Source organism: Selaginella moellendorffii, unplaced genomic scaffold (assembly GCF_000143415.4).
Source record: "Selaginella moellendorffii unplaced genomic scaffold, v1.0 SELMOscaffold_6, whole genome shotgun sequence".
NCBI lineage: Eukaryota > Viridiplantae > Streptophyta > Lycopodiopsida > Selaginellales > Selaginellaceae > Selaginella > Selaginella moellendorffii.
In genome coordinates, this window is record NW_003314267.1 from 501,087 (window position 1) to 524,975 (window position 23,889).

A 23,889-nucleotide genomic window follows, 5' to 3' on the forward strand; every position below is an offset into this window, starting at 1 on the left:
AGCTAGATCTAGACAATGCAAAAGCTAGATCTAAACTGAAATCCCAAATCCAAGCACTCCCCAGGAACAATCAAAGGTGCCCCTCTCCTCCACCAATGTGAGTGCATGGAATATGGAAAGGGAATACAGAAATGTGCATATTAATTAGCCCAAAAACCCTAGCTTATATATAGGAACGAGTGGTCCGGATTGAAACCAATTCGACGGCTACCAAAATCCCACTATGCTAATATTAGTATACGGCATCGTAGCTGTACACTTGGCCCTCACAATATGCAATTTCTTCTTACAAAGGAAGAATTATTAGAAGTAATATTATAAGTTGGGTCTTCATTCGGTTCAAATGAAAGACAATTGAAAATATATTTTTAAATGCCTTTGACATAGGATGACTAAGCATGGAAAAAAATTCATAAAATCTTGGCTACTATGAAAGAGCATCATTGCTAAAGAAATGATGGATAAAGCTATAAAACTTCTTTTTGTAAGGCTTTGAATACTAGATGGTTATTAGGAATTAAAATTTTTATAAATTAAAGTGTTGTTTTGAACTTCTATAAAAAAATAGGGAGTTGAAAAATCATGCAACATTTTATCATATTGACAAAGAGTTAATTAAATATTTTAATATTTGAGAAACACATTGATGAAGTTGTTACAATTAAGGTGTGGACTATGTAAAGAAAACTATGTACATGCTACACACATCTATATACCTTCAAAAAGTCATTTGAAGTTGCATGGCATTTTTATTTCAACACATTAGAGTAATCTTGCAACGACATCGTGGCCGTGATATTCGCTGTTGGGCATGTGATGAAGTTGGTCATACTTATCGGCGTTGTCGGCGTTTTCCGGATTAGCGACCTCCATTTCCTGGGTGGAGACCTTGGCGTCAGCAACGTCCTGTTGGTGCTGCTACAATGGAAGGTTTGGACACCGAGATGCATCCGGGAAATGAGGAGTTGCACAAGTAACGGAGGGACCTTGCGTGAATAAGTCAATGACCCCTCCATCTTTCTTTCAGGAGTATCATCAAGGGGTTCACTCGGCACCAGTTCATCTAATGTTTACTTTCTAAACTCATCTTTATAACAAGAGGTCTCCTATTATTCTTTCTGTATTGGTTGATACAAGTTCGGAAAACGCTGACAACGCCGATAAGTATGACCAACTTCATCACATGCCCAGCAGCAAATATCACGGCCACGATGTCGTTGCAAGATTACTCTAATGTGTTGAAATAAAAATGCCATGCAACTTCAAATGACTTTTTGAAGGTATATAGATGTGTGTAGTATGTACATAGGTTTCTTTACATAGTCCACACCTTAATTGTAACAACTTCATCAATGTGTTTCTCAAATATTAAAATATTTAATTAACTCTTTGTCAATATGATAAAATGTTGCATGATTTTTCAACTCCCTATTTTTTTATAGAAGTTCAAAAAAACACTTTAATTTATAAAAATTTTAATTCCTAATAACCATCTAGTATTCAAAGCCTTACAAAAAGAAGTTTTATAGCTTTATCCATCATTTCTTTAGCAATGATGCTCTTTCATAGTAGCCAAGATTTTATGAATCTTTTTCCATGCTTAGTCATCCTATGTCAAAGGCATTTAAAAATATATTTTCAATTGTCTTTCATTTGAACCGAATGAAGACCCAACTTATAATATTACTTCTAATAATTCTTCCTTTGTAAGAAGAAATTGCATATTGTGAGGGCCAAGTGTACGGCTACGATGCCGTATACTAATATTAGCATAGTGGGATTTTGGTAGCCGTCAGATTGGTTTCAATCCGGACCACTCGTTCCTATATATAAGCTAGGGTTTTTGGGCTAATTAATATGCACATTTCTGTATTCCCTTTCCATATTCCATGCACCCACATTGGTGGAGGAGAGGGGCACCTTTGATTGTACCTGGGGAGTGCTTGGATTTGGGATTTCAGTTTAGATCTAGCTTTTGCATTGTCTAGATCTAGCTTTTTCCATTTCTTTTCTTTTGTTCTTTCCTTTAGGATTTTGGTTTAGATCTAGCTTTTTGCATTGTCTAAATCTACCATTTCCTTCTAGCTTTTTGTCGTTTCTCTTCTTTTGCTCTTTCTTTTTCATTCGTCTCCATGGCAGATCAACAATCTCCTCCTTTGACTCTCGAGTGTAGCGCACGTGGTTTTGACCCTTTATCCTATGGTGATTTACCATAGGATAACACCACGAAGCAGAACCTAAACCCTCTTTGTGCCACGTGACAGATGCCACGTGTCCATGCCACGTGTCCATAGGAACCCGAGGTTCATGGCCTTGGGCCACTGAACAAAGGAACGGTGCCAAACTCCCAAGCGTGACGCCAAGGAGTGATGGAACCGAACCACGGAGCAACTCCCGAGCATACAGCCCAAGGAGCGAAGGGACAGGGGCCTGGAGCGACTTGGAACAGTCCTAGAGCAACCAGCATCCCAATGCCAGGACTAGCACGCAAAACGGAGCCAAACGGAGTCTGGCGCTATTTCGGCATACCGGTGGCCTAACGCGAAGACATGGGTACTCCACCAGCTAGCATGGAATGGAACTTGGGCTTAGACCCAAGCCGGACGCAGAACAAGGACAGGCACGCAAGCGGGAGCTAAACTATGCCTCAGGTTGGTTGGCCATGCCCGACCTACCCACTATCCCTACTATACATTTGGAACCCCCCATAGCCCCTCCCCCCCCTTGAGGAACACACGCTTTGGGCTTTCACCCCAAGCCTCCCTTAGTATCAGGAGTTAGTCTATGGGACAAACTCGAAACTTACTAAATATGGAATGTCCTTAGATTGCGAATTTGGACACGGGACGAACACCATTGTGTTCAAGCCAATCTCTACATTCCGTAGATATGCCAAAATGAGCAAATCTGGACACTTTCCATAAATAGCATTTGGGACCGAAATGAGACTAACACAAAGGGCATGATAGCGAGGGTGTTTGGCAGACACGGTAAGCTATCATGTAGCGATATTGAGGGACCAATCTCAATACGCGAGGGTTCTTCTCACTAGCCAGTGCAAGACATAACGAGACGGGAACTCCTTACCGGGCTAAGTATGCTTAGCTAATAACACGTAGGAATTCCGTCCTTATGCTCGTCCGGTCTAAGTACACTCGAAATGCCCAGTTAACTCCACTAGCACAAGAGGGACTGATAAAGGGTCCAGCAATACCGACCTCCTGCCGTCGTGGCAGTAAGGTAAGAGTGTCCGTAAGGACTGGTCGACAGGTAACTTTCGATACCCGAAGTCACATTCGCGACACTCTCCCCCCCTTGGGAAGATCGACGTCCTCGTCGATGCATACTCGAGTCTAGAATACCGCCAAGGAAACAACTCCATAAAAAGTTCACGGTACTCACACTATGTGAGAAATGCACCAACTTAAATGAGTTAGGGGGAACCTCTTTGTCTAACGCGGATGCGCTACCAGCTCAGACACCTTCCGGCCGTCACCGACAAGGAAATGACCAACGGAGTCAGCCACCCTTGCTGCTCTGGGAGTCACCCAGCTACAAAAGTGTGATACGCCCTGCCCGCAGAGACATAGAGAGAGAAGCCAGAGGCCCCAACCCTCCTGAGCAAAGAAACCAAACCCGTCGGTAAGGTTTAGATAGACTACTGTCAACAGGCAGTTTAGAGTTGTTTACACGGTCACGCCCTTTCAACGGAATAAGGAACATCGACAGAGAGGCGGGTTATGTGACCAGTCGACAGTAGCTACCCCATGACTAGAGATTTCAGCATGCACACGAAGTGCCGAAGCCAGTCTGCCTATACTAGCCCAAACTCAAAGATCAATATATAGGGACTATATCAAAGTCATAAACAATGATATCTTAGAGATTTAATTATCAGTGAATAAAGCTTAGATTAGAACACAAAAGTATTCCAAGTAAGTTATCATCCGATAAACTAGTATTACAGTATAGGAACCACCAAGATCATCATAATTTGGCAAACATAGGAATGACCATCCAACAAAATTCAATAGCTAGTATATCATCAAGGAAATTCAATGATGAAACTTAACTATTGAAGATAGTAGACAGTAAGCCAACAACTTACTAAAGAGAACTCAAAGAACACAAAGTATCATTGACTAACAAGCACAATACTCGCGAATGTATCACCCAAAGGAAATAACATCCAAATCTATCAAAACTAACTTGAGCAACAATCAACAAATCAAAATGAATGTTGCAAAGCAAACAAACACTTGTTCATATCAACTATTGCACTAGCAAATCTGAATAGATCTCAATCAACAATACCAAGGAACCAGAGTTGCTCAAGCAAGTGTTAGCAACATCCTACTGATGTCTCAAACCCAAGACACCAATCCAGAGCAAACCACAAAGAACATGTGGTATTGCGAAAAGCCAAAAGCCATCAAAGAGAACAACTAACTATCATGAAAGATCATCAATCATCCCATTAATAAAGAGATGCATAATCGTCATTGAAGAAAGAATCCACCATCCGGAACAATGGCAAATCTTTTTAGATCAATGATAATCAAGCAAAACCTTCGACAAGGATAATCAACTTTCCTAGATGATAGTCAATCATCACCAATGATTGCTAGATGCAAAAGCAAACTTCAACATCGAAGCTAATGAGCCAAAATGCCTTCCCCAACAACTTCTAACAAATGGAACAATGAGCATAAAACTCAAAGAACCAAAGCTCGAAGAAGCCTATAGCTAAGTCTTGCCTAATAATGATCACGAGTCTCGCATGAACTAACGTCAATGCTAAAGAGAAATCATGGTATAACCCACGACATCCGCTTTAACACATCCATAAGCTATACTTCATAATGCAAAGCTAATGAAGAGCAGATTTGCATCACTCAAAAGCCAAGCACAATGGAGCTATGCTCAACAAATGATCATCTAATCGATCCTCCATGAATCCATCTATACCAAGACGTAGCTCACATCGTAACAAGCACAAGGGGAATCATCAATGATCAATATATTCGAATTCAAACCCAATAAGGATTCAAACTTCCCAATATTGATCACTAACTCTTTTGCTTGTAGAGTTAGCATAGTCCACGACTAAATCACTTTTCAAGGAAAAGCTAAAGCTCAACCCTCTACTAAATAATCTCGTCTAGAAGACAACTAACTCAACTTGCCACTCAGTTCGTTTGAACGTCAACACGGTTGCTAACTAGCAATTGCACGAATGCCAACAACACAAAGCTACAGCCAAATCATCAACACTATCTTCATCAAGACTAACGAAACTCGACATCAATCTTGCGGAGAGATATCTTATTTCACTGAAATCTCAATATCAACAATGTCAATGACAAAGCATCACTTCAATGCCATCAACATCAGGACAAAGCTAGAAGAAAGCAAGAGTGAATCACCACTCGGAGCTTTCCAGCAACCAAGCTAACCAAAGTCGAAGATATTATACTTAGTATCCGAGACCAATCCTTCAGCAATACTCAGTTACAGATAACATTTCATCAAAGAGTGAATCACCACATCCAAGACTCAATGAAATCCAACACCACGGACTAAACGTAACCAAATGATATCGACAGAGATAGAATCGATATACTAACATAGAAAACCTATGCAAGTCTAACGATACGATCCTCCACAACACCATCCGGTAAAGCAAGCCCATCACTGCTAAATCATCATCGAGCAAAGCAAGTGTCAACTGTCCTTGATGAAGTCTACAAGTAATCACTAGTCGCAAAGCAACTAACAATCACTCTTCAACTTGCGTTCACAAGACCCAAACACCAACTCATATCATCGAGTCACATACTTGTCCAACATGAACATAATACCCCAGGTATGAGATAAAAGTTCATAGACAAGCACAAATTAAATGACCACTCGAATCCAACTCAACCGCAATAAGCTCACTAATGCATTTAGTCAATAGCTCTGAACATGCCTTAAAGAGGCTAGCTATGCATGATCAACACTCAGTCGAAACTAAAGTGAAGACCATGAGATGGACTCATATTGGTACACAACCTCCTCATAGACAAAGCTATAGTACGGGTACCAACATCGCAACCTCAAACAACTAAATTGGACATCACCATCCTCAGCCAAGGCACATGGCCACCAAGACCAAGTCAAGATCAGTGAGAGCTCACTACTCTCATAGAGTCTAACATAATGCAAGGTGCAACCTGCCACCGAGCATGATGCTACAAAAGAAAGGCACAAGGGTCACCCTTCTTAGAAAAGCGTAATGGCCACTTTTTTATACCAACTCTAGACTCTATCCAACTTAATTGCCTTAGCCCCAAAAGTCAGCATCCCTTTCGGGTCACATCATACAAACTACCTACTAAGGTCTAAGCTAACCAAAGTCAACTCCAACCCCTTCACTAGTTTGTACTGACTTACGAAAACGGAATGGTTTTCGTGCAAAGTGATTAATAGGTCAGCCATTAGAAAAGTCTAAGAAAATTTATGGAAAATTTTCCATCCTAGAGAAAGAATGACTCTCAGTCCAGGAGTGCAAACTTTCAAGACTCAACCAACTTCCTCCTACAAACAATTTCACATAGGTTCACCTCAACACAAATTCTCATCATCCAACAATATGCTTAAGCATCGAACATCTTTGCCCATCTAATCGATATCCAACACCGACATCTGCAAAGTGCAAGAATGAACATCCAAGGCTTGATCACGAAGATCACATCTTCGGATATCCACATTGCACTAACACTCTTCTTCAACCACCTTCAAGATTCAATGTGAAGCCAAAACACTAACAAGAAAAATGACATAGAAAATCAAGGTCCAAGGAAAATTCCTCATCACTTGAAGTAACAATGCCACTTCCACCAACACAAGTGCTAGCGATGTTAATGCGTCAACCTCACACCTTCTCCATCCAATAATCTACTCCAAGTGCTAACGGATCAACTGATGAGTTATAGCAAATGAATGCTACAACCCATTCCCAACACCTTATGGGCAAACCCTCAAGGAAACAAGGTACCAACATAAGCTTAGCATAATGGACCACCATTGAGAATCCAGTCAAAGCTACTATAATGCTACTTCGTGCAAGTAGACTAGCTTCTCCATCAACCACTTTGGGGTTGATCATCATTTACCCAAGCAACTTCGTAAACACATTGCTCATTATCACATGGATATGATATAAATCACAATGACTTGATCATCAATTGAGTAACGCAATGAGCAAGGCTTATGTCATTACTTCAAACGTTTATGTGAATATCAAATGCCAACTCGATTCGACAAAATGCAACATAAATGCCACACTCCACCAATAGAGATTTACGACACCCAACACCACTAACTTTTGTTCACAACACGGACAAGCTCATGCCACTCTCTTTCCGACCAAACTCAACACTAATCTAACACCAAGCTACTCAAGGAGCAATAGCAAGGTTCCCCAGAAAAGAATTGAGCATTGCAACCCAAGTCTTCCAATAGCGAGCCTAGACAAAATGGTTTGGTGTTTCACCACTATCCATCCCATAACTCACCATTGTAAGACCACCATCTCCAACATGCATCAAGATAGGGACTCTTGATTGCATGATGTGAACACAAGCAATGAGTTAACACCTCGTTGCAGATCATCTCTCCAAGAAGAGAAAATGATTTACGTATTTGATCCTCCGTCCCCGATGACTCTCTTTTCGGTCTCATCTTTGACCAAACCTCAAGCTTGCTCTCACACTGCCTTCAGCTCAATCGAAGAAAAGTTTATGAGAGAGCACGGCAATGATTACTTGAACCAATAGACTATTCCCTACAATCTTGATTGATCCAATTATAATCATGCCTAGGAAGGATCCACTAGTGCCGTGCTAAACAGCTACGGACCAGCCTATTTGCCACTCATAACAAACCCATGTAGGTTTGCTTTCACCCATGGTACAAGGAATAACTCACGGAACCACTAATAGGCTAACATTAATCCTGCCAACTCAAAGAGTAACCTCGAGTTGCTAATGTGCCTCACTCACGAGCCCAAGCTCAAACTCGTGTGAACGGAACATCTCCAATCCATCCTATGAGCCCAAGCGCAAGCTCACATCATAAGGTACAAAAAGGTAACCAAACCTATCCCAAGGAACCAATGCGAAGTCTTTGCACCAAAACGTGTACCCACTCGGATCATCGTTTTCATCTCTGCGTATGCAACAAGACTAGTTGCCCAATCTCATTGAATAGTACTCGCTGAGACTCATTCTCTGATACCAAATGTAGCGCACGTGGTTTTGACCCTTTATCCTATGGTGATTTACCATAGGATAACACCACGAAGCAAAACCTAAACCCTCTTTGTGCCACGTGACAGATGCCACGTGTCACATGCCACGTGTCCATGCCACGTGTCCATAGGAACCCGAGGTTCATGGCCTTGGGCCACTGAACAAAGGAACGGTGCCAAACTCCCAAGCGTGACGCCAAGGAGTGATGGAACCGAACCACGGAGCAACTCCCGAGCATACAGCCCAAGGAGCGAAGGGACAGGGGCCTGGAGCGACTTGGAACAGTCCTAGAGCAACCAGCATCCCAATGCCAGGACCAGCACGCAAAACGGAGCCAAACGGAGTCTGGCGCTATTTCGGCATACCGGTGGCCTAACGCGAGGACATGGGTACTCCACCAGCTAGCATGGAATGGAACTTGGGCTTAGACCCAAGCCGGACGCAGAACAAGGACAGGCACGCAAGCGGGAGCTAGACTATGCCTCAGGTTGGTCGGCCATGCCCGACCTACCCACTATCCCTACTATACATTTGGAACCCCCCATAGCCCCCCCCCCTTGAGGAACACACGCTTTGGGCTTTCACCCCAAGCCTCCCTTAGTATCAGGAGTTAGTCTATGGGACAAACTCGAAACTTACTAAATATGGAATGTCCTTAGATTGCGAATTTGGACACGGGACGAACACCATTGTGTTCAAGCCAATCTCTACATTCCGTAGATATGCCAAAATGAGCAAATCTGGACACTTTCCATAAATAGCATTTGGGACCGAAATGAGACTAACACAAAGGGCATGATAGCGAGGGTGTTTGGCAGACACGGTAAGCTATCATGTAGCGATATTGAGGGACCAATCTCAATACGCGAGGGTTCTTCTCACTAGCCAGTGCAAGACATAACGAGACGGGAACTCCTTACCGGGCTAAGTATGCTTAGCTAATAACACGTAGGAATTCCGTCCTTATGCTCGTCCGGTCTAAGTACACTCGAAATGCCCAGTTAACTCCACTAGCACAAGAGGGACTGATAAAGGGTCCAGCAATACCGACCTCCTGCCGTCGTGGCAGTAAGGTAAGAGTGTCCGTAAGGACTGGTCGACAGGTAACTTTCGATGACCAAAGTCACATTCGCGACACTCTCCCCCCCTTGGGAAGATCGACATCCTCGTTGATGCATACTCCAGTCTAGAATACCGCCAAGGAAACAACTCCATAAAAAGTTCACGATACTCACACTATGTGAGAAATGCACCAACTTAAATGAGTTAGAGGGTAACCTCTTTGTCTAACGCGGATGCGCTACCAACTTAGACACCTTCCGGCCATCACCGACAAGGAAATGACCAACGAAGTCAACCACCCTTGCTACTCTAGGTGTCACCCAGCTACAAAAGTGTGATATGCCCCTGCCCGCAAGGACATAGAGAGAAAAGCTAGAGGCCCCAACCCTCCTGAGCAAAGAAACCAAACCCGTCGGTAAGGTTTAGATAGACTATTGTAAACAGGCAGTTAGAGTTGTTTACACGGTCACGCCCTTTCAACGGAATAAAAAACATCGACAGAGAGGCGGATTATGTGACCAGTCGACAGTAGCTACCCCATGACTAGAGATTTCACCATGCACACGAAGTGCCAAAGCCAGTTTGCCTATACTGGCCCAAACTCAAAGATCAATATATGAACTATATCAAAGTCATAAACAATGATATCGTAGAGTCGTAGTTATCAGTGACTATATCTTACATTAGAACACAAAAGTATTCCAAGAAAGTTATCATCCGATAAACCAGTATTATAGGATAGGAACCACCAAGATCACTACCATTGGAAAATATAGAATGCATCATCCAACAAAATTCAATAGGAAGTAGATCATCAAGTAAACTCAATGATGAAACTTAACTACCGAAAATGGCAGATAGCATGCCAAACAACTCACAAAACACAACTCAAAGAACACAAAATATCATTGACTGACAAGCACAATACTCGCGAATGTATAACCCGAAGGAAATAACATCCCAACCTACCAGAACTAACTTGAGCAAAAATTAACAGAATAGAATGAATGCAGTAAGACCAACAAACACTCAGTCATGCCAACTATTGCACTAACCAATTTGAATAGATCCCGGTCAATAATACCAAGGAACCAGAGTTGCTTAAGCAAGTGTCAATAACATCCTATTGATGTCTCAAACCCAAAAGACCAATTCAAGGCAAACCATAAAGAACATGTGGTAATGCAAAAAGCCATAAGCCATCAAAGAGAACAACTAACCATCATGAAAGATCATCAATCATCCCATCAATAAAGAGATGCAAAATCATCGTCTAAGAAGGAATCCACCATCCCGAAGAATAGCAAATCAATCTAGATCAACGATAATCAAGCTAAACCTCTGACAAGGATAATCAATTATCCCAGATGATAGTCAAACATCACCAATGATTGCTAGATGCAAATACTAACTTCAACATCGAAGCTAGGAGCCAAAATGTCTTCCCCAACAACTTTTAACAAATGAAACAATGAGCATAAAACTCAAAGAACCAAAAGCTTGAAGAAGCATATAGCCAAGTCTTGCCTAATAATGATCACAAGTCTCATAGAAACTAACTTCAATGCTAAAGAAGAAATCATGATGCAACTCACAATTTCTTCCTCAACACATCCATAAGCTAAACTTTATAATGCCAAAGCTAATGAATGCATCAATCCAAAAGCTAAGCACAATGGAGCTATGCCCAACAAGTGATCAGTAAACGATCCTCCATAAATCCATTTTATAGCAAGACGTAATTCACTTCATAACAAGCACAAGAAGAATCATCAATGATTGATATAGTCTAACTCAAATCCAATAGGGACTCAAATTTTTTAATATCGAACACTAATTCGTCCTCTCGTGAAGTTAGCATAGTTCACGACAAAATCATTTTTCAAGGAAAAGCTAAAGCTCAACCCCTACTAAACAATCTCATCTAGAACACAACTAACTCAAACTTGCCACTCAGTTCATTTGAACGTCAATACAGTTGCTAACTAGCAAATGCATGAATGCCAACAACATAGAGTTACAACCAAATCATCAACACTATCTTCATCAAGCCTAATGAAACTCAATATCAATCCTAAGAAGAGACATCTCATTTCACCTGAATCCCAATACTAACGATGTCAACGATAGGGCATCACTTCAATGTCATCAACACCATAACAAAGCTAGAAGAAAGCAAGAGTGAATCACCACTCAAAGCTTTCTAGCAACCAAGCTAACCAAAGTCGAAGACACCTTAGTCAGTATCTGAGACCAATCCTCCAACAATACTCAGTTACAGATAACACATCATCAAGGAGTGATTCACCACGTCCAAGACTCAATGAAATCCAACACTACGGACTAAATGTAACCAAATGGTATCAACAGAGGTAAAGTCGACATGCCAACATGAAAAACTCATGTAAGTCTAACGACACGATCCTCCGCAACACCACCAGGTAAAACAAACCCATCACTGCTAAATCATCACCAAGCAAAGCAAGTGTCAACAGTCCTTGACGAAGTCTACAAGTAATCACTAGTCGCAAAGCAACTAACAATCACTCCTCAACTTGCCTTCACAAGACCCAAACACCACCTTTTGTCATCAAGTTATATACTTTGTCCAACATGAACGTGATACCTCAGGCACGAGATAAAGGTTCATGGACAAGCACGAACTAAATGACTACTCGAATCCAAATCAACCGCAATGAACTCACTAATGCATTTAGCCAATAGCTCTGAGCATGCCTTGAAGAGGCTAGCTATGCGTAATCAACATTTAGTCGAAACTAAAGTGAAGACCACAAGATGGACTCATATCGGTACACAACCTCCTTATAAACACAGCTATAATACGGGTACCGACATTTCAACTTGCAAACAACTATGTTAGACATCACCATCCTTAGCCAAGGCACAGGGCCACCAAGACCAAGTCAAGATTAGTGAGAGCTCACTACTCTCATATAGTTTAATGAAATGCAAGGTGAAACCTACCACCAAGCACAACGCTACAAAAGAAAGGCACAAAGGTCACCTTTCTTAGAAAAGTGTAACGGCCACTTTTCTACATCAACTCTAGACTCTATCCAACTCAATTGTTTTAGCCCCAAAAGTCAACATCCCTTTCGGGCCGCATTATATAAACTACCTACCAGGGTCTAAGCTAACTAAAGTCAACTCCAACCCTTTCACTAGTTTGTACTAGCTTACGAAAATGGAATGGTTTTCGGCAAAGTGACCAACAGATCAGCCATTGGAGAAGTCTAAGAAAATTTGTGGAAAATTTCCATCCTAGAGAAAGAATGACTCTTAGTCTAGGAATGCAAACTTTCAAGACTCAACCAACTTCCTCCTACTAACAACTTCACATAAATTCACCTCAACACAAATTTTCATGACCTATAATATGCTTAAGCATCGAACATCTTTGCCCATCTAACCGATATCCAACATTGACATCCACAAAGTGCAAAATGAACATCCAAGGCTTGATCATGAAGACCACATCTTCGGATATCCACATTGCACTAACACTCTTCTTCAATCACCTTCAAGATCCAATGTGAAGCCAAAACACTAATAAGAAAAATGACATAAAAAATCAAGGTCCAAGGAAAATTCCTAATCACTCAAAATAACAATGCCACTTCCACTAACACAAGTGCTAGTGATGTCAATGCCCTAACTACACACCTTCTCCATCCAATAATCTACTCCAAGTGCTAATGGATCAACCGATGAACTATAACAAATGAATGCTATAACCCTTTTCCAACACCTTAGTGGGCAAACTTAAGGAAGCAAGGTACCAACTTAAGCTTAGCATAATGGACCATCATTAAGAATCCAGTCAAAGCTACTACAATGCTACTTCATGCAAGTAGACTAGCTTCTCCATCAACCACTTTGGGGTTGATCATCATTTACCCAAGCAACTTCGTAAACACATTGCTCATTATCACATGGATATGATATAAATCACAATGACTTGATCATCAATCAAGCAACACTATGAGCAATGCCCATATCACTACTGCAAAGGTTTATGTGAATATCAAGTGCCAACTCGATTCGACAAAATGCAACATAAATGCTACACCCCATCAAATAGAGATCTACAACACCTAACACCACTAACTTTTGTTTACAACACGAACAAGCTCATGCCACTCTCTTTCCAACCAAACTCAACACTAATTCAACACCAAGCTACTCAAGGAGCAATAACAAGGTTCCCCAGAAAAGAATTAAGCATTGCAACCCAAGTCTTCCAATAGCAAGCTTAGACAAAATGATATAACACTTCACCGCTATCCATCCCACAACTTACCATTGTAAGACCACCATCTCCAATATGCATCAGGATATAGACTCTTGATTGCATGATGTGAACACAAGCAATGAGTTAACACTTCGTTGCAAATCATCTCTTCAAGAAGAGAAAATGATTTACGTATTTGATCCTCTGTCCTCAATGACTCTCTTTTCGGTCTCATCTTTGACCAAACCTCAAGCTTGCTTTCGCACTGCCTTCAGTTCAATCCAAGAAAAGTTTATGAGAGAGCACAGCCATGACTACTTAAACTAATAGACTAATCCCTATAGTCTTGATTGATCCACTTATAATCATACTTAGGAAGGATCCATTAGTGCCATGCTAAACAGCTACGGACCAGCCTATTTGCCACTCATAGCAAACCCAGGGAGGTTTGCTTTCACCCATGGTACAAGGAATAACTCATGGAACCACCGATAGGCTATCATTAATCCTGCCAACTCAAAGTGCAATCTTGAGTTGCTAATGTGCCTCATTCACGAGCCTAAACGTAAACTCATGCAACCGGAATAACTCAGTCCACCCTATGAGCCCAAGAGCAAGCTCACATAATATGGAACAAGAAGGTAACCAAATCCATACCCAAGGAACAATTGCGAAGTCTTTTGCACCCAAACGTATACCCACTCAGATCATCGTTTTCATCTCTGCGTATGCAACGAGACTAGTTGCCCAATTTCATTGGATAGTACTCGCCGAGACTTTTTCTCTAATACCAAATGTAGCGCACGTGGTTTTGACCCTTTGTCCTATGGTGATTTACCATAGGATAACACCACGAAGCGGAACCTAAACCCTCTTTGTACCACGTGACAGATGCCACATGTCACATGCCACATGTCCATGCCATGTGTCTATAGGAACCCGAGGTTCAGGGCCTTGGGCCACTGAACGAAGGAACAGTGCCAAACTCTTAAGCGTGGAGCCAAGGAGTGATGGAACCGGACCACAAAGCAACTCCCGAGCATACAGCCCAATGAGTGAAGGGACAAGGGCCTGAGGCGACTTGGAATAGTCCTGGAGCAACTAGCATCCCAATGCCAGGACCAGCACGCAAAACGGAGCCAAACGGAGTTTGGTGCTATTTCGGCATACCGGTGGCCTAACATGAGAGTATGGGTACTCCACCAGCTAGCATGGAATGGAACTTGGGCTTAGACCCAAGCCGGACGTAGAACAAGGACAGGCACGCAAGCGGGAGCTAGACTATGCCTCAGGTTGGTCAGCCATGCCCGACCTACCCACTATCCCTACTATACATTTGAAACCCCCCATAGCCCCCCCCCCCCCCCTTCCCTTGAGGAACACACGCTTTGGGCTTTCACCCCAAGCCTCCCTTAGTATCTGCAGTTAGTCTCTGGGACAAGCTCAAAACTTACTAAATGTGGAATGTCTCTAGATTGTGAATTTGGACACGGGACGAACACCATTGTGTTCAGGACGATCTCTACATTCCATAGATATGCCAAATGAGCAAATCTAGACACTTTCCATAAATAGCATCTGGGACGAATTGAGACTAACACAAAAGGCATGATAGCGAGGGTGTTTGGCAGACATGGTAAGCTATCATCTAGCAATGTTGAGGGACCAATCTCAATATTGCGGGGGTTCTTGATACTAGCAAGTGCAAGCCAATGACTCAAGTTTCTCAAACCAGGCCGAGTATGCTCAGCAAGAAACACATAGGGTTCCTACCTTATGTTTATCCAATCTAAGTGCATGGTCATTAACCAATTTCTCAACTAGCTCAAGTGGGAACTGATAACAGGTCCAGCAATACCGACTTCCTGCCATTGCGGCAGCAAGGTAAGAGTGTCCGTAAGGACTGGTCGACAGGTAACTTTCGATACCCAAAGTCACATTTGATGTTAAGAGATGAGGATATATAATATGAAAACATTTATCAGTAAATAAAAATTTAAGCTCTTAATGCAATGTTCATGTAGAAATTATATATATGCATAGCCTTAATAGGACTCAACAATGATTAAATTTTCTTGAAATGAAGTAAATAAATATACCAAATGTGTTGTTTAATCTGTATAAAGGACTGGATTACTATCTTATAGATACAAATTTGATGCACACATTGATAGATTCTAGTGCATATGGATAAAAAGAAGAACTATTATGCTATCAATGTGGTAATTATTATTAGTAGAATTAAATCTCTATAATACTTATTACCATTACTTTACATATCCAAAGACATTATAGAAAAAAATATTGATGCTTTTAATATTTTTTTTGAGCATATCATAGAGAAAGATAAGATGGAACTCCATATGAGGGTGAGAAAAGAATTCTCGCTGCTATAGGCATTTTTACACAATAAAATGTTGGAATATTTTATTCATGATTTTTTATATGTAATGTTGCTCTTTAACTACAATGCTATATAATGGTTTTTTCTTATCTCTCTTTTTGATTTGTCAATGTTATAATTTAAGCCACATGTTTTTTGTTACTAAAAAGAACCCACTAGTCTATAATTACATCATATAATAATAAAAATCCAACCATTATCTAAGAAAATCTGTTTATAGTGGATATATCTAAAATATGCTTTGATATTCTTGGATATTTTATCATCTAATATCGAACAGTTGTTATTTATCTATATTAATATTGTATTATAATTCATATACTTTCCTAAACACTACCATATTATCTTTACAAGTTATCAACATGTTTATAATTATAGATTTCTGATTGATCAATTGAATCAATAAATAATAATAAACAGGAAAACACTACTATTAAACAAATAAAATATTATTGCATGCAACACACAGAAAATTATTTATTATTTCCAGCCCATCTTATGAAATACAACAATGGTTTAGAGCCCTACTATTACTCTAAATTTAGATGCATAACCAACATGCTCCTCTAGTCATTTTTATCTTGGTTCATACAATAAATAAAAGACGGAAATATTCCTTTAATTTAAATTCCTATTATTATTGCATTAGCAAATGATTTTTGATTTTCTCCTCTAAAAATTTACTTGAATTTTGATTGATTATTATCTTTTATCTAAACGCTTTTTTCCTCTTTCCTTCTGAACTTTGATCCAGCTTTAACTAAAATTGGCTAATTCACTTCATGAATGGAGATCACGTATTCTAAGCAAATCAGAACTTTCAATATGCAAGAGCAAGTAGTAGATATGATTAATTGATTTCAACACTATTAACATAGCTTATAGCTAATACATACCAAGTCTTTGACACCATAAAATAAATTTGTATATGTTTAATTTTTGCTATTTTGCTCTATTTTGCCAAGAGAGATTGAGAGTATTCCTAGGAGATTATATTATGGTTCAGATTAAACCATAATTGATGTGAAGAAGATATTACCTTCAGGATTAGAGATCAGGAGACAATACAGAATACTTACTAGAGATATTACATCACTCCTCTGATCCAAAATACTCCTTTAGAAGAGTTGGTTTTAGTAGATTTTAATGTACATTTATCAAGCATTGCCGTGGCATTGGAAGAAGTATATTTCTCGCATCTTTGCAGACAAGGGATTAGGGTTTTGGGGCTAGGGTTTTACGGAGAAATGGGGGGAAGAAGCGACTGCGATTTCTGCGCCCTCTGTGGCACAATGCTCGTCTACGAGTCTGCTACAACCGCATCGTGTGCACTCTGTAAGGCGCAGCGCAACGCCGAAGGTATGATCCATCGATCGATCGCTCATTTTTTGCTCATAAATTCTCTCTTTGGTGTTCTTGTTTATATATATTCTACACAGTGGTCCAGGAGGAGGTGTGGTGTACAATCAACGCCGAGGTACAATGCTGTCTTTTGCAGTTTAAATGGAGGATGTGTATTTGCGGCATTTATTTCTGTGTAGGATTTGGCCCGGAGGCTTGGAATCGATCCTCTCGTTCTACCAGAACTTGATCTCAAAACCGTGGATCAAACTGACGAAGGCCCGAAGAAGGCTGTCGTAAGTTTTCTTGTCTTTCTTCTTCCGGAGAATCTTCTTTTCTCTTTTATAAATGTCGAACTACGCACTGTAGGTGAACGAGGATTGTCCGAAATGCAAAAATCCGCAGCTCGAGTACTACACGAGACAGGTATATAGATTGATAGTTTTTTTTTGTCTTTCGCTTTTTTTCTACACTGTTTATACACTTTTTCCACCCGCAGCTGCGCTCTGCTGATGAAGGCCAAACAGTGTTCTACGAGTGTCCCAAGTGCCGGCACAAGTTCTCGCAAAACACGTAACGTTCTCGCGTGTAAAACCCAAACGGAAAGAGAAGAAATCCGCAGAAAAGGTAACACTCTTTCTAAATCATTGCCACTAATCGCATAATCGTCCCCCTGTTGTGCGTGCTCACATTCCAAAAGCGAGCCCGTCCCTCCATCAATCACTTACAGGTGAACTGGACTGATGCCTTCGGTTAAGTTTTCCTTCCCAGCTGGTGGTGATTGCGAGTGATGCACAAACACATCCCACTCCGCTCTACGATCATTCCAGCTCCAGATTACACTCATTGGCGTTTGATACCAACCGATCGCTGTCACGGGATTTTATAGCGTGCCAGAGGAGGATGAGGAGAAACAAAAATATGTGCGTATATAGCGACAGTAAGAGCGAGCTTTTCTCTTTTCTCTCTCGCCGCTCTTTTATCCTTTGCTCACTCGTCGTTTGGCTCTTTAGGCGTGCTCTCTGGGAGCGAGAGGAATTGGATTAAACTATGGGACTACTTAACGCCTTTGGTGAGGAGACTTTGGTGGAAAACACTAGTACACACTCTGGAAGGAAGAAGGGGGGAGTTTTTTTGGTTTGTGGTTTCAAGCTGGAATCAGACGTGCAGTGCGCGCAGGCCTTCCTTTTTTTGAGGGGAGGGAGATGACAAAAGGCTCTTGCAGGCAGGCAAGGAATCATTCATCCATTCATGTCATTCTGGTTTGTTTACATCTCTCCTTTTTTTATATGGTTTTTGTTTTTTGGCCTCCTTTCATGGCTTGTTTTGTAGCTATTTAGAAATATGTGGTTATTTTTTTTTTTCAATTTCTCTCTGTGTGTGTTGTTGTGTGTGCGGCTTTTTGGATATTTTTTTTTCTTGTTCATACAGGGAAAGGGTCACTGTGACTCACCAAACATTTATGAAATGGAGACCCCAATAGTGTTGTACAAAAATGTCATTAAGCCCATCGTGGTTTGTCTTTTGGTTCATCACTCACTGTAATATGGCCCACATTGCACATGTATGCTACTACTACTACTTGTTCTAACACTTTCTATCACGGTATTTTATTTCTTGGCCAAGGGTTTGATAAACCTCCGGTTATTTGATAATAGAAGGTAATTACTTTAATAATCGAACTTCAAGATTAAAATATGGCGCATAAGGCGCAGCCGTTGATTTCTCTAAGTGTTAGCTTTGTCGGGGATATCCCAGCCATTGAATAAATTCTCGCCGCCCGGCCACCACAGCCCTACCGGTGGGGGCATATGCCGGCGGCATATTTCAGCAAAGGGCGAAAGAAAGAGAGCATGATCATGATGAGGTGGTCCATTCCATCCACAGTGTAGAAATTGGGTCTCTCGGCATCGCGAGCGCGCAAGAACACCACGACACAGTTCCAATCCTCGGACCAATCCAGGAATTTTCAGGCGAGGGCGAGCGATCCATCGGCGCTGGAGAATTGGTGCTGTGGAAGTGGTGGATGATTATCAAATTTGGGCAGTGTGTGATCCCTTCCACTAGCGCGATTAAACAATCGAGTATTCTAAGCTCGCGGCTGGGTGGATCGCACATGGAAGCGGTGTTTGTTTAGGCAGATCCATCGTGGGGGCGTGAGGAATTTGGCGGAATTCCGCCAGAATTGGGGAGGATTGAGATATGGCGGCGCCACGGACTCGGAGGAGGATCTATGGCACTGGTGGTAATGGTGGTCGGCTTGGCGCCGCTTCTCTTCTCGGCTAGAAAAAGGAAAGAGAGGCTCTAGCTAGCAGCTATGAGGAAGAAAAGAGGACGACGAGGACGAAGAACTGTTCTTGGAGAAATCCCTCCGTCGTCGTCAATCATCGCCGCCTGCTCCTCCTCGCTCTAGATCTTTTCTTTCTTTTTCCTGTTCTTCCATTTCTTTTTTTCTTTCCTTTTTTTTCTTCTCCTTGATCCATATGCACCACCACCACCACCACCACTATGGCATGCCCTCCTCCTCTCCCTCCGCCTCCGCCCAGCAGCAGCAGCAAGATCGACCATCGCCGTCGCCACCATCGCAGTTACCATTCGCGACGGCGGCGGCGACGACGATCGCCACGACGACGACGCAGCAGCTCCTGGGCTCGTCTAGATCGGGTGGTGGAGGAGGCGGAGCTGCGATTCCGCCGCTGCCCAACTCCTCCTCCACGTCCTCGCTCATGTTTAGCGGAGGAGGAGGAGGAGGACTCTCCTCCATTTCTTCCTCCGCCGCCGCTAGCGTTGCCGCCACCACCGCGACCGCCGGCGCCGCTACTGCGACCTCCTCCTCCGCCGCTGGCTACCACCTCGCCCCTCATATTCCCTCCTCCCACCACCACCACCACTTCACGCTCTCCAGGCCGCCGGATCACCACCACCACCACCACCTCGCTTCTTCTTCTCCTTCTCACTCTCCTTTCGCTTCTCCGCCAGCGCCACCACCACCAGCACCTAGCAACTCCGCCGCCGCTGCTGCTCCGCCCAATTCGATCCTCCTCCACCACCACCAGCTGAGCAAGCACCAGCAGCTGATGCAGCAGCTCGGCCTGGCGCGATCGTCCGGCGATCAGGAGCCGGATCCTGGCGGGGTTGCAGGAGGAGATGGAAATTCAGTAGCTCCTCCTCCACCACCACCGCCAGCGGCTCCGCCCAAGATCAATGTATCTCAGCCTGGCGGCGCTGCTCCTCCTGGACCTCCTTCTTTGGCGCAGCAAGACCATCAGCAAAAATTCGATGAGGAGGGCGGGGTGGACGACGGCGATCGCGGCGGGGGTGGTGGCGGGCAGCGGTGGCTCAAGGAGGAGACGAGCGCGCTCATCAAAATCCGCAACGATATGGATCGGAGCTTTCGAGACTCGCCGCTCAAGGGACCACTGTGGGCGGAGGTTTCTCGGTATGATCTCTTCCAATTCTCTTGCGCTTGATCGTTCCATCTCTTTCTTGGGCAATTCTCCACTCCTCTCTCTCTCTCTCTCTCTCTCTCTCCAATTCTCTCTAGAAGCACTCTCCCTCCCTCCGTGATCTTTGGGTGGTCTTCGTTCTTGTTCTTGGGTGGCGGCATTTTTGTTCCTGATTTCTTGGAGCCCTCCTGTCACGTCGGTGGGAATTTTGCTGTTTGGCTGCGTAAACTTTTTCCATCGCTCCTGTAGCTAGTAGCTGCAGTCACAAGTTTGCGTGAATCCGTGAATCCGAGGCGCCGATCCTTGGCAGGCCTGCTGAATTCTCCCTGTTCTTCGTGATCCCATTGAAATTGGAGGAGAATTCTAGCTGCATTCTCGAGTGGAGTGGTTGCTCGCTGGATTCTAGCTCGTTTTGTCGCAATTGAGATGTGAATTCTTTGTTCTTGTTCCAGGAAACTTGCAGAGCTGGGATACCAGAGGAGCTCCAAGAAATGCAAGGAGAAATTCGAGAACGTGTACAAGTACTATAAGAAATCCAAGGACGGGCGCGCCGGGCGGCAAGACGGTAAGAGCTACAGGTTCTTCGCCGACATGGAAGCTCTCTTTAGCGGCGGCGGCGGCGGCGCCGCTGGCGGCACTGCTGGCGGCGGCGGCGGAAGCCCAAGCAGCAACATCGTCTCGCCAATTCACTCCGCCAATCCCACCGTCACCGCCAACACCACCAGAGCAATGATCAACCCCTCCGGCCATCAGCACCACCACCAACAACACCACCACCATCCAATCCATACCGCCGGCGGTACGCTGCCAAACGCCGCCGGCGCCGCGGCGGCATTCCACGACCTGGGGGACACTTCGGAGACTTCCGACGACGTGGAGGAGGAGCAGGAGGATGAGCACGAGTATGAAGAGGGCACCGAGGAGAGCTCCCGTAAGCGCAAGCGGTACGCCGGCGGTACCGCACGGTGGCGCGTCCTCGAGGCCATGATGCGGCAGATGGCGGAGCGGCAGGAGGCCATGCAGCGGCGGTTCCTCGAGGCCATGGACAGGCGCGACGCGGAGCGCACCGCGCGGGACGATGCGTGGAAGCGGCAGGAGGCGTTGCGGGTGCGGCGCGAGCAGGAGCTGCGGTCCCAGGAGCAGGCCAGGATTGCGACGCGCGACTCGGCTCTGGTGGCGTTTCTCCACAAGGCGTGCAGCGGCGGCATACCGCCGCAGCAGACCCAGCAGCTGCTGGCGACTCTGGCGTCGATCGTGAGCAACAGTGGCGCCGCGGCCGCCGCAGCGGCTGATCGGACGGCGGAGATATCACCAGGCCAGCAGGTGGTGGAGGATCACCACCACCACCACCACCACCCCGACGGTACCGCGCAGCACGAGCTTGTGGCGGTGCGTGGAGAGTCCGGGCAGCACGGTGGCTTTGATCCAGCCAGCAAGAGGTGGCCAAAGCCCGAGGTCCTCGCGCTCATCAAGCTCCGGAGTAGCATCGAGGGGAAGTTCCAAGAGACCGGGCCCAAGGGACCGCTGTGGGAGGAGATCTCCTCCGGGATGTCGTGCATGGGATACAGCCGCAGCGCCAAGCGGTGCAAGGAGAAATGGGAGAACATCAACAAGTACTTCCGCAAGACCAAGGATAGCAGCAAGAAGCGGCCCGAGAATTCCAAGACGTGCCCGTATTTCCACCAGCTGGACGCGCTCTACCGCAAGGGGGTGCTGGGCGGTACGCGGCTGCTTACCGCGGGCGGTTCAGGCGGCGGCGCCGGGGCCGGGGGTGGCAAGCGGGACGAGCTGGTCAACTCGGGCCACAGTACGGCGGCGACTTCGGCTAGCGGCGGTGGCGCGGGGCTGATCGTCCAGGCGGCGGACATGCTGGCGATCGTCCCGACGGGAAGGGAGAGCAACGCGGCGGCGGCGGCGGCGGCGGCTCTGCCGGTGGTGGCTAGCCCAAGCGCAAACAATGGTGGGGAGAATTGCTTCTCCGGGCCCGAGGAGGAGGAAGAGGAGGAGGAGGATGATAACTCCAACTCCACGAGTGGCGGTGACAAGGAGCAGCATGGAAACAATGGGAATGGGAATGGCAAGCAGCAGCAGCAACAGCAGCAGCAGCAGCAGCAGCAGCATTCTTTGATGGGGTCGCTGCTCGATCCTTCCAATGGCCACCACTCTGGAACTTCGCTCCAGCAACAGCAGCACCAGCAGCATCCGACGCCACTGGCGATGAGCTTCGAGGCGGCCGACCTCTTCTCCTCAAGCAGCGGCATCCTGGGAGAGTTTGAGAGGCGCGAGCAAGCGGCACAGCAAAACGGGAGGCGATGATGAAAGCTCCGCCATCTTTCAAGGTTTGCAGCATAGCCAACTTCGGTTGGATCGTCTCCCTGGACTAACCAAGCTTTTGCAGGGCTTTCGACTCGACTTCTTTCTTTCGCGGCTCGATGCAAGCCTCGACGATTCATCTCTGCGCACACGCACAGCACAGGTTACAGTCGCCCAACAGTACAGGGGGGTTCTTTTCTTCGGTCACCAAGAGTGTACATTAGCTGTATCAGTACAGTCTAGTGGTGGTACTTTTAGTGTCGTCAGCAGCAGGCAACCAGGGTCCGTTTTCTCGGTTATCTCGGGGGAATAACAATAAGCCAGGCAAGGTGGTGGGAATTCAAACAGGTGTGGAACAAGCTTGGAATCTTTCAGGGGATGGATTGGTCGCGAGGAAACTATAAATATTTCATATACTATAGCTTGTAGAGAGGTACATAGGATCATCGGTTCGCTCCAGCAAGTTTGGGATTTTCAGCCAAGTTTGTGAATATGGGAGGATTCTTCGAATTCAGTCCGGTTTTTTGTGTGTGAAAGAAGCATCAGCAGCAGCAGCAGCAGCAGCAGCAGCGCAGCGGTAGAAGCTTTGTGTATAAAAAGTTTTTTCCTTTTTCCTAATCGGGGATTGGGGGGCCTCGTCGATTGATTCGATCATACGTTGTCTGCTGCTGGAGTTTCTCTCTTCGTCCAAGGAAAATAGGCTACGGTTTTTTATACTCCTTTTTCCTTTTTGTTTTGGTTTTTTCTTTCGGGATTTTTGTTTCTATACATCTAGCA

At 44.4% G+C, this 23,889-nt stretch overlaps 2 protein-coding genes across 4 annotated transcripts; both read left to right on the forward strand.

The window, feature by feature from the left end:
• Window positions 1-17,247: 17,247 nt before the first annotated feature.
• Window positions 17,248-18,885, forward strand: LOC9655372 (DNA-directed RNA polymerase I subunit RPA12). 3 transcript variants are annotated; one of them, XM_024670869.1, is made up of 7 exons: window positions 17,248-17,371; window positions 17,452-17,489; window positions 17,554-17,649; window positions 17,723-17,779; window positions 17,853-17,980; window positions 18,054-18,293; window positions 18,367-18,885. In XM_024670869.1, exons 1-5 carry the CDS (start codon window positions 17,260-17,262, stop codon window positions 17,928-17,930), a joined length of 381 nt encoding a protein of 126 aa, XP_024526637.1. In that variant the 5' UTR covers window positions 17,248-17,259; the 3' UTR covers window positions 17,931-17,980; window positions 18,054-18,293; window positions 18,367-18,885. The 3 variants fall into 3 exon arrangements, with proteins under 3 accessions (XP_024526637.1, XP_024526636.1, XP_024526638.1); XM_024670868.1 differs by having other exon boundaries at window positions 17,853-18,293; window positions 18,367-18,883; XM_024670870.1 differs by having other exon boundaries at window positions 17,853-18,276; window positions 18,367-18,883.
• Window positions 18,886-19,168: 283 nt separating this feature from the next.
• Window positions 19,169-23,880, forward strand: LOC9634004 (trihelix transcription factor GTL1). Its single transcript, XM_024670571.1, has 3 exons — window positions 19,169-20,792; window positions 21,252-23,138; window positions 23,198-23,880. Exons 1-2 carry the CDS (start codon window positions 19,837-19,839, stop codon window positions 23,113-23,115), a joined length of 2,820 nt encoding a protein of 939 aa, XP_024526339.1. The 5' UTR covers window positions 19,169-19,836; the 3' UTR covers window positions 23,116-23,138; window positions 23,198-23,880.
• The last annotated feature ends 9 nt before the right edge of the window (window positions 23,881-23,889 follow it).

Coding starts and splice junctions, on each gene's coding strand:
- LOC9655372 (XM_024670869.1), top strand. CDS start 17,260: ATGGGGGGAAGAAGCGACTGCGATTTCTGCGCCCTCTGTGGCACAATG. Junction 17,490..17,553: donor GGTGTACAATCAACGCCGAG/GTACAATGCTGT, acceptor ATTTCTGTGTAG/GATTTGGCCCGGAGGCTTGG. Junction 17,650..17,722: donor AAGGCCCGAAGAAGGCTGTC/GTAAGTTTTCTT, acceptor TACGCACTGTAG/GTGAACGAGGATTGTCCGAA.
- LOC9634004 (XM_024670571.1), top strand. CDS start 19,837: ATGCACCACCACCACCACCACCACTATGGCATGCCCTCCTCCTCTCCC. Junction 20,793..21,251: donor CTGTGGGCGGAGGTTTCTCG/GTATGATCTCTT, acceptor TTCTTGTTCCAG/GAAACTTGCAGAGCTGGGAT.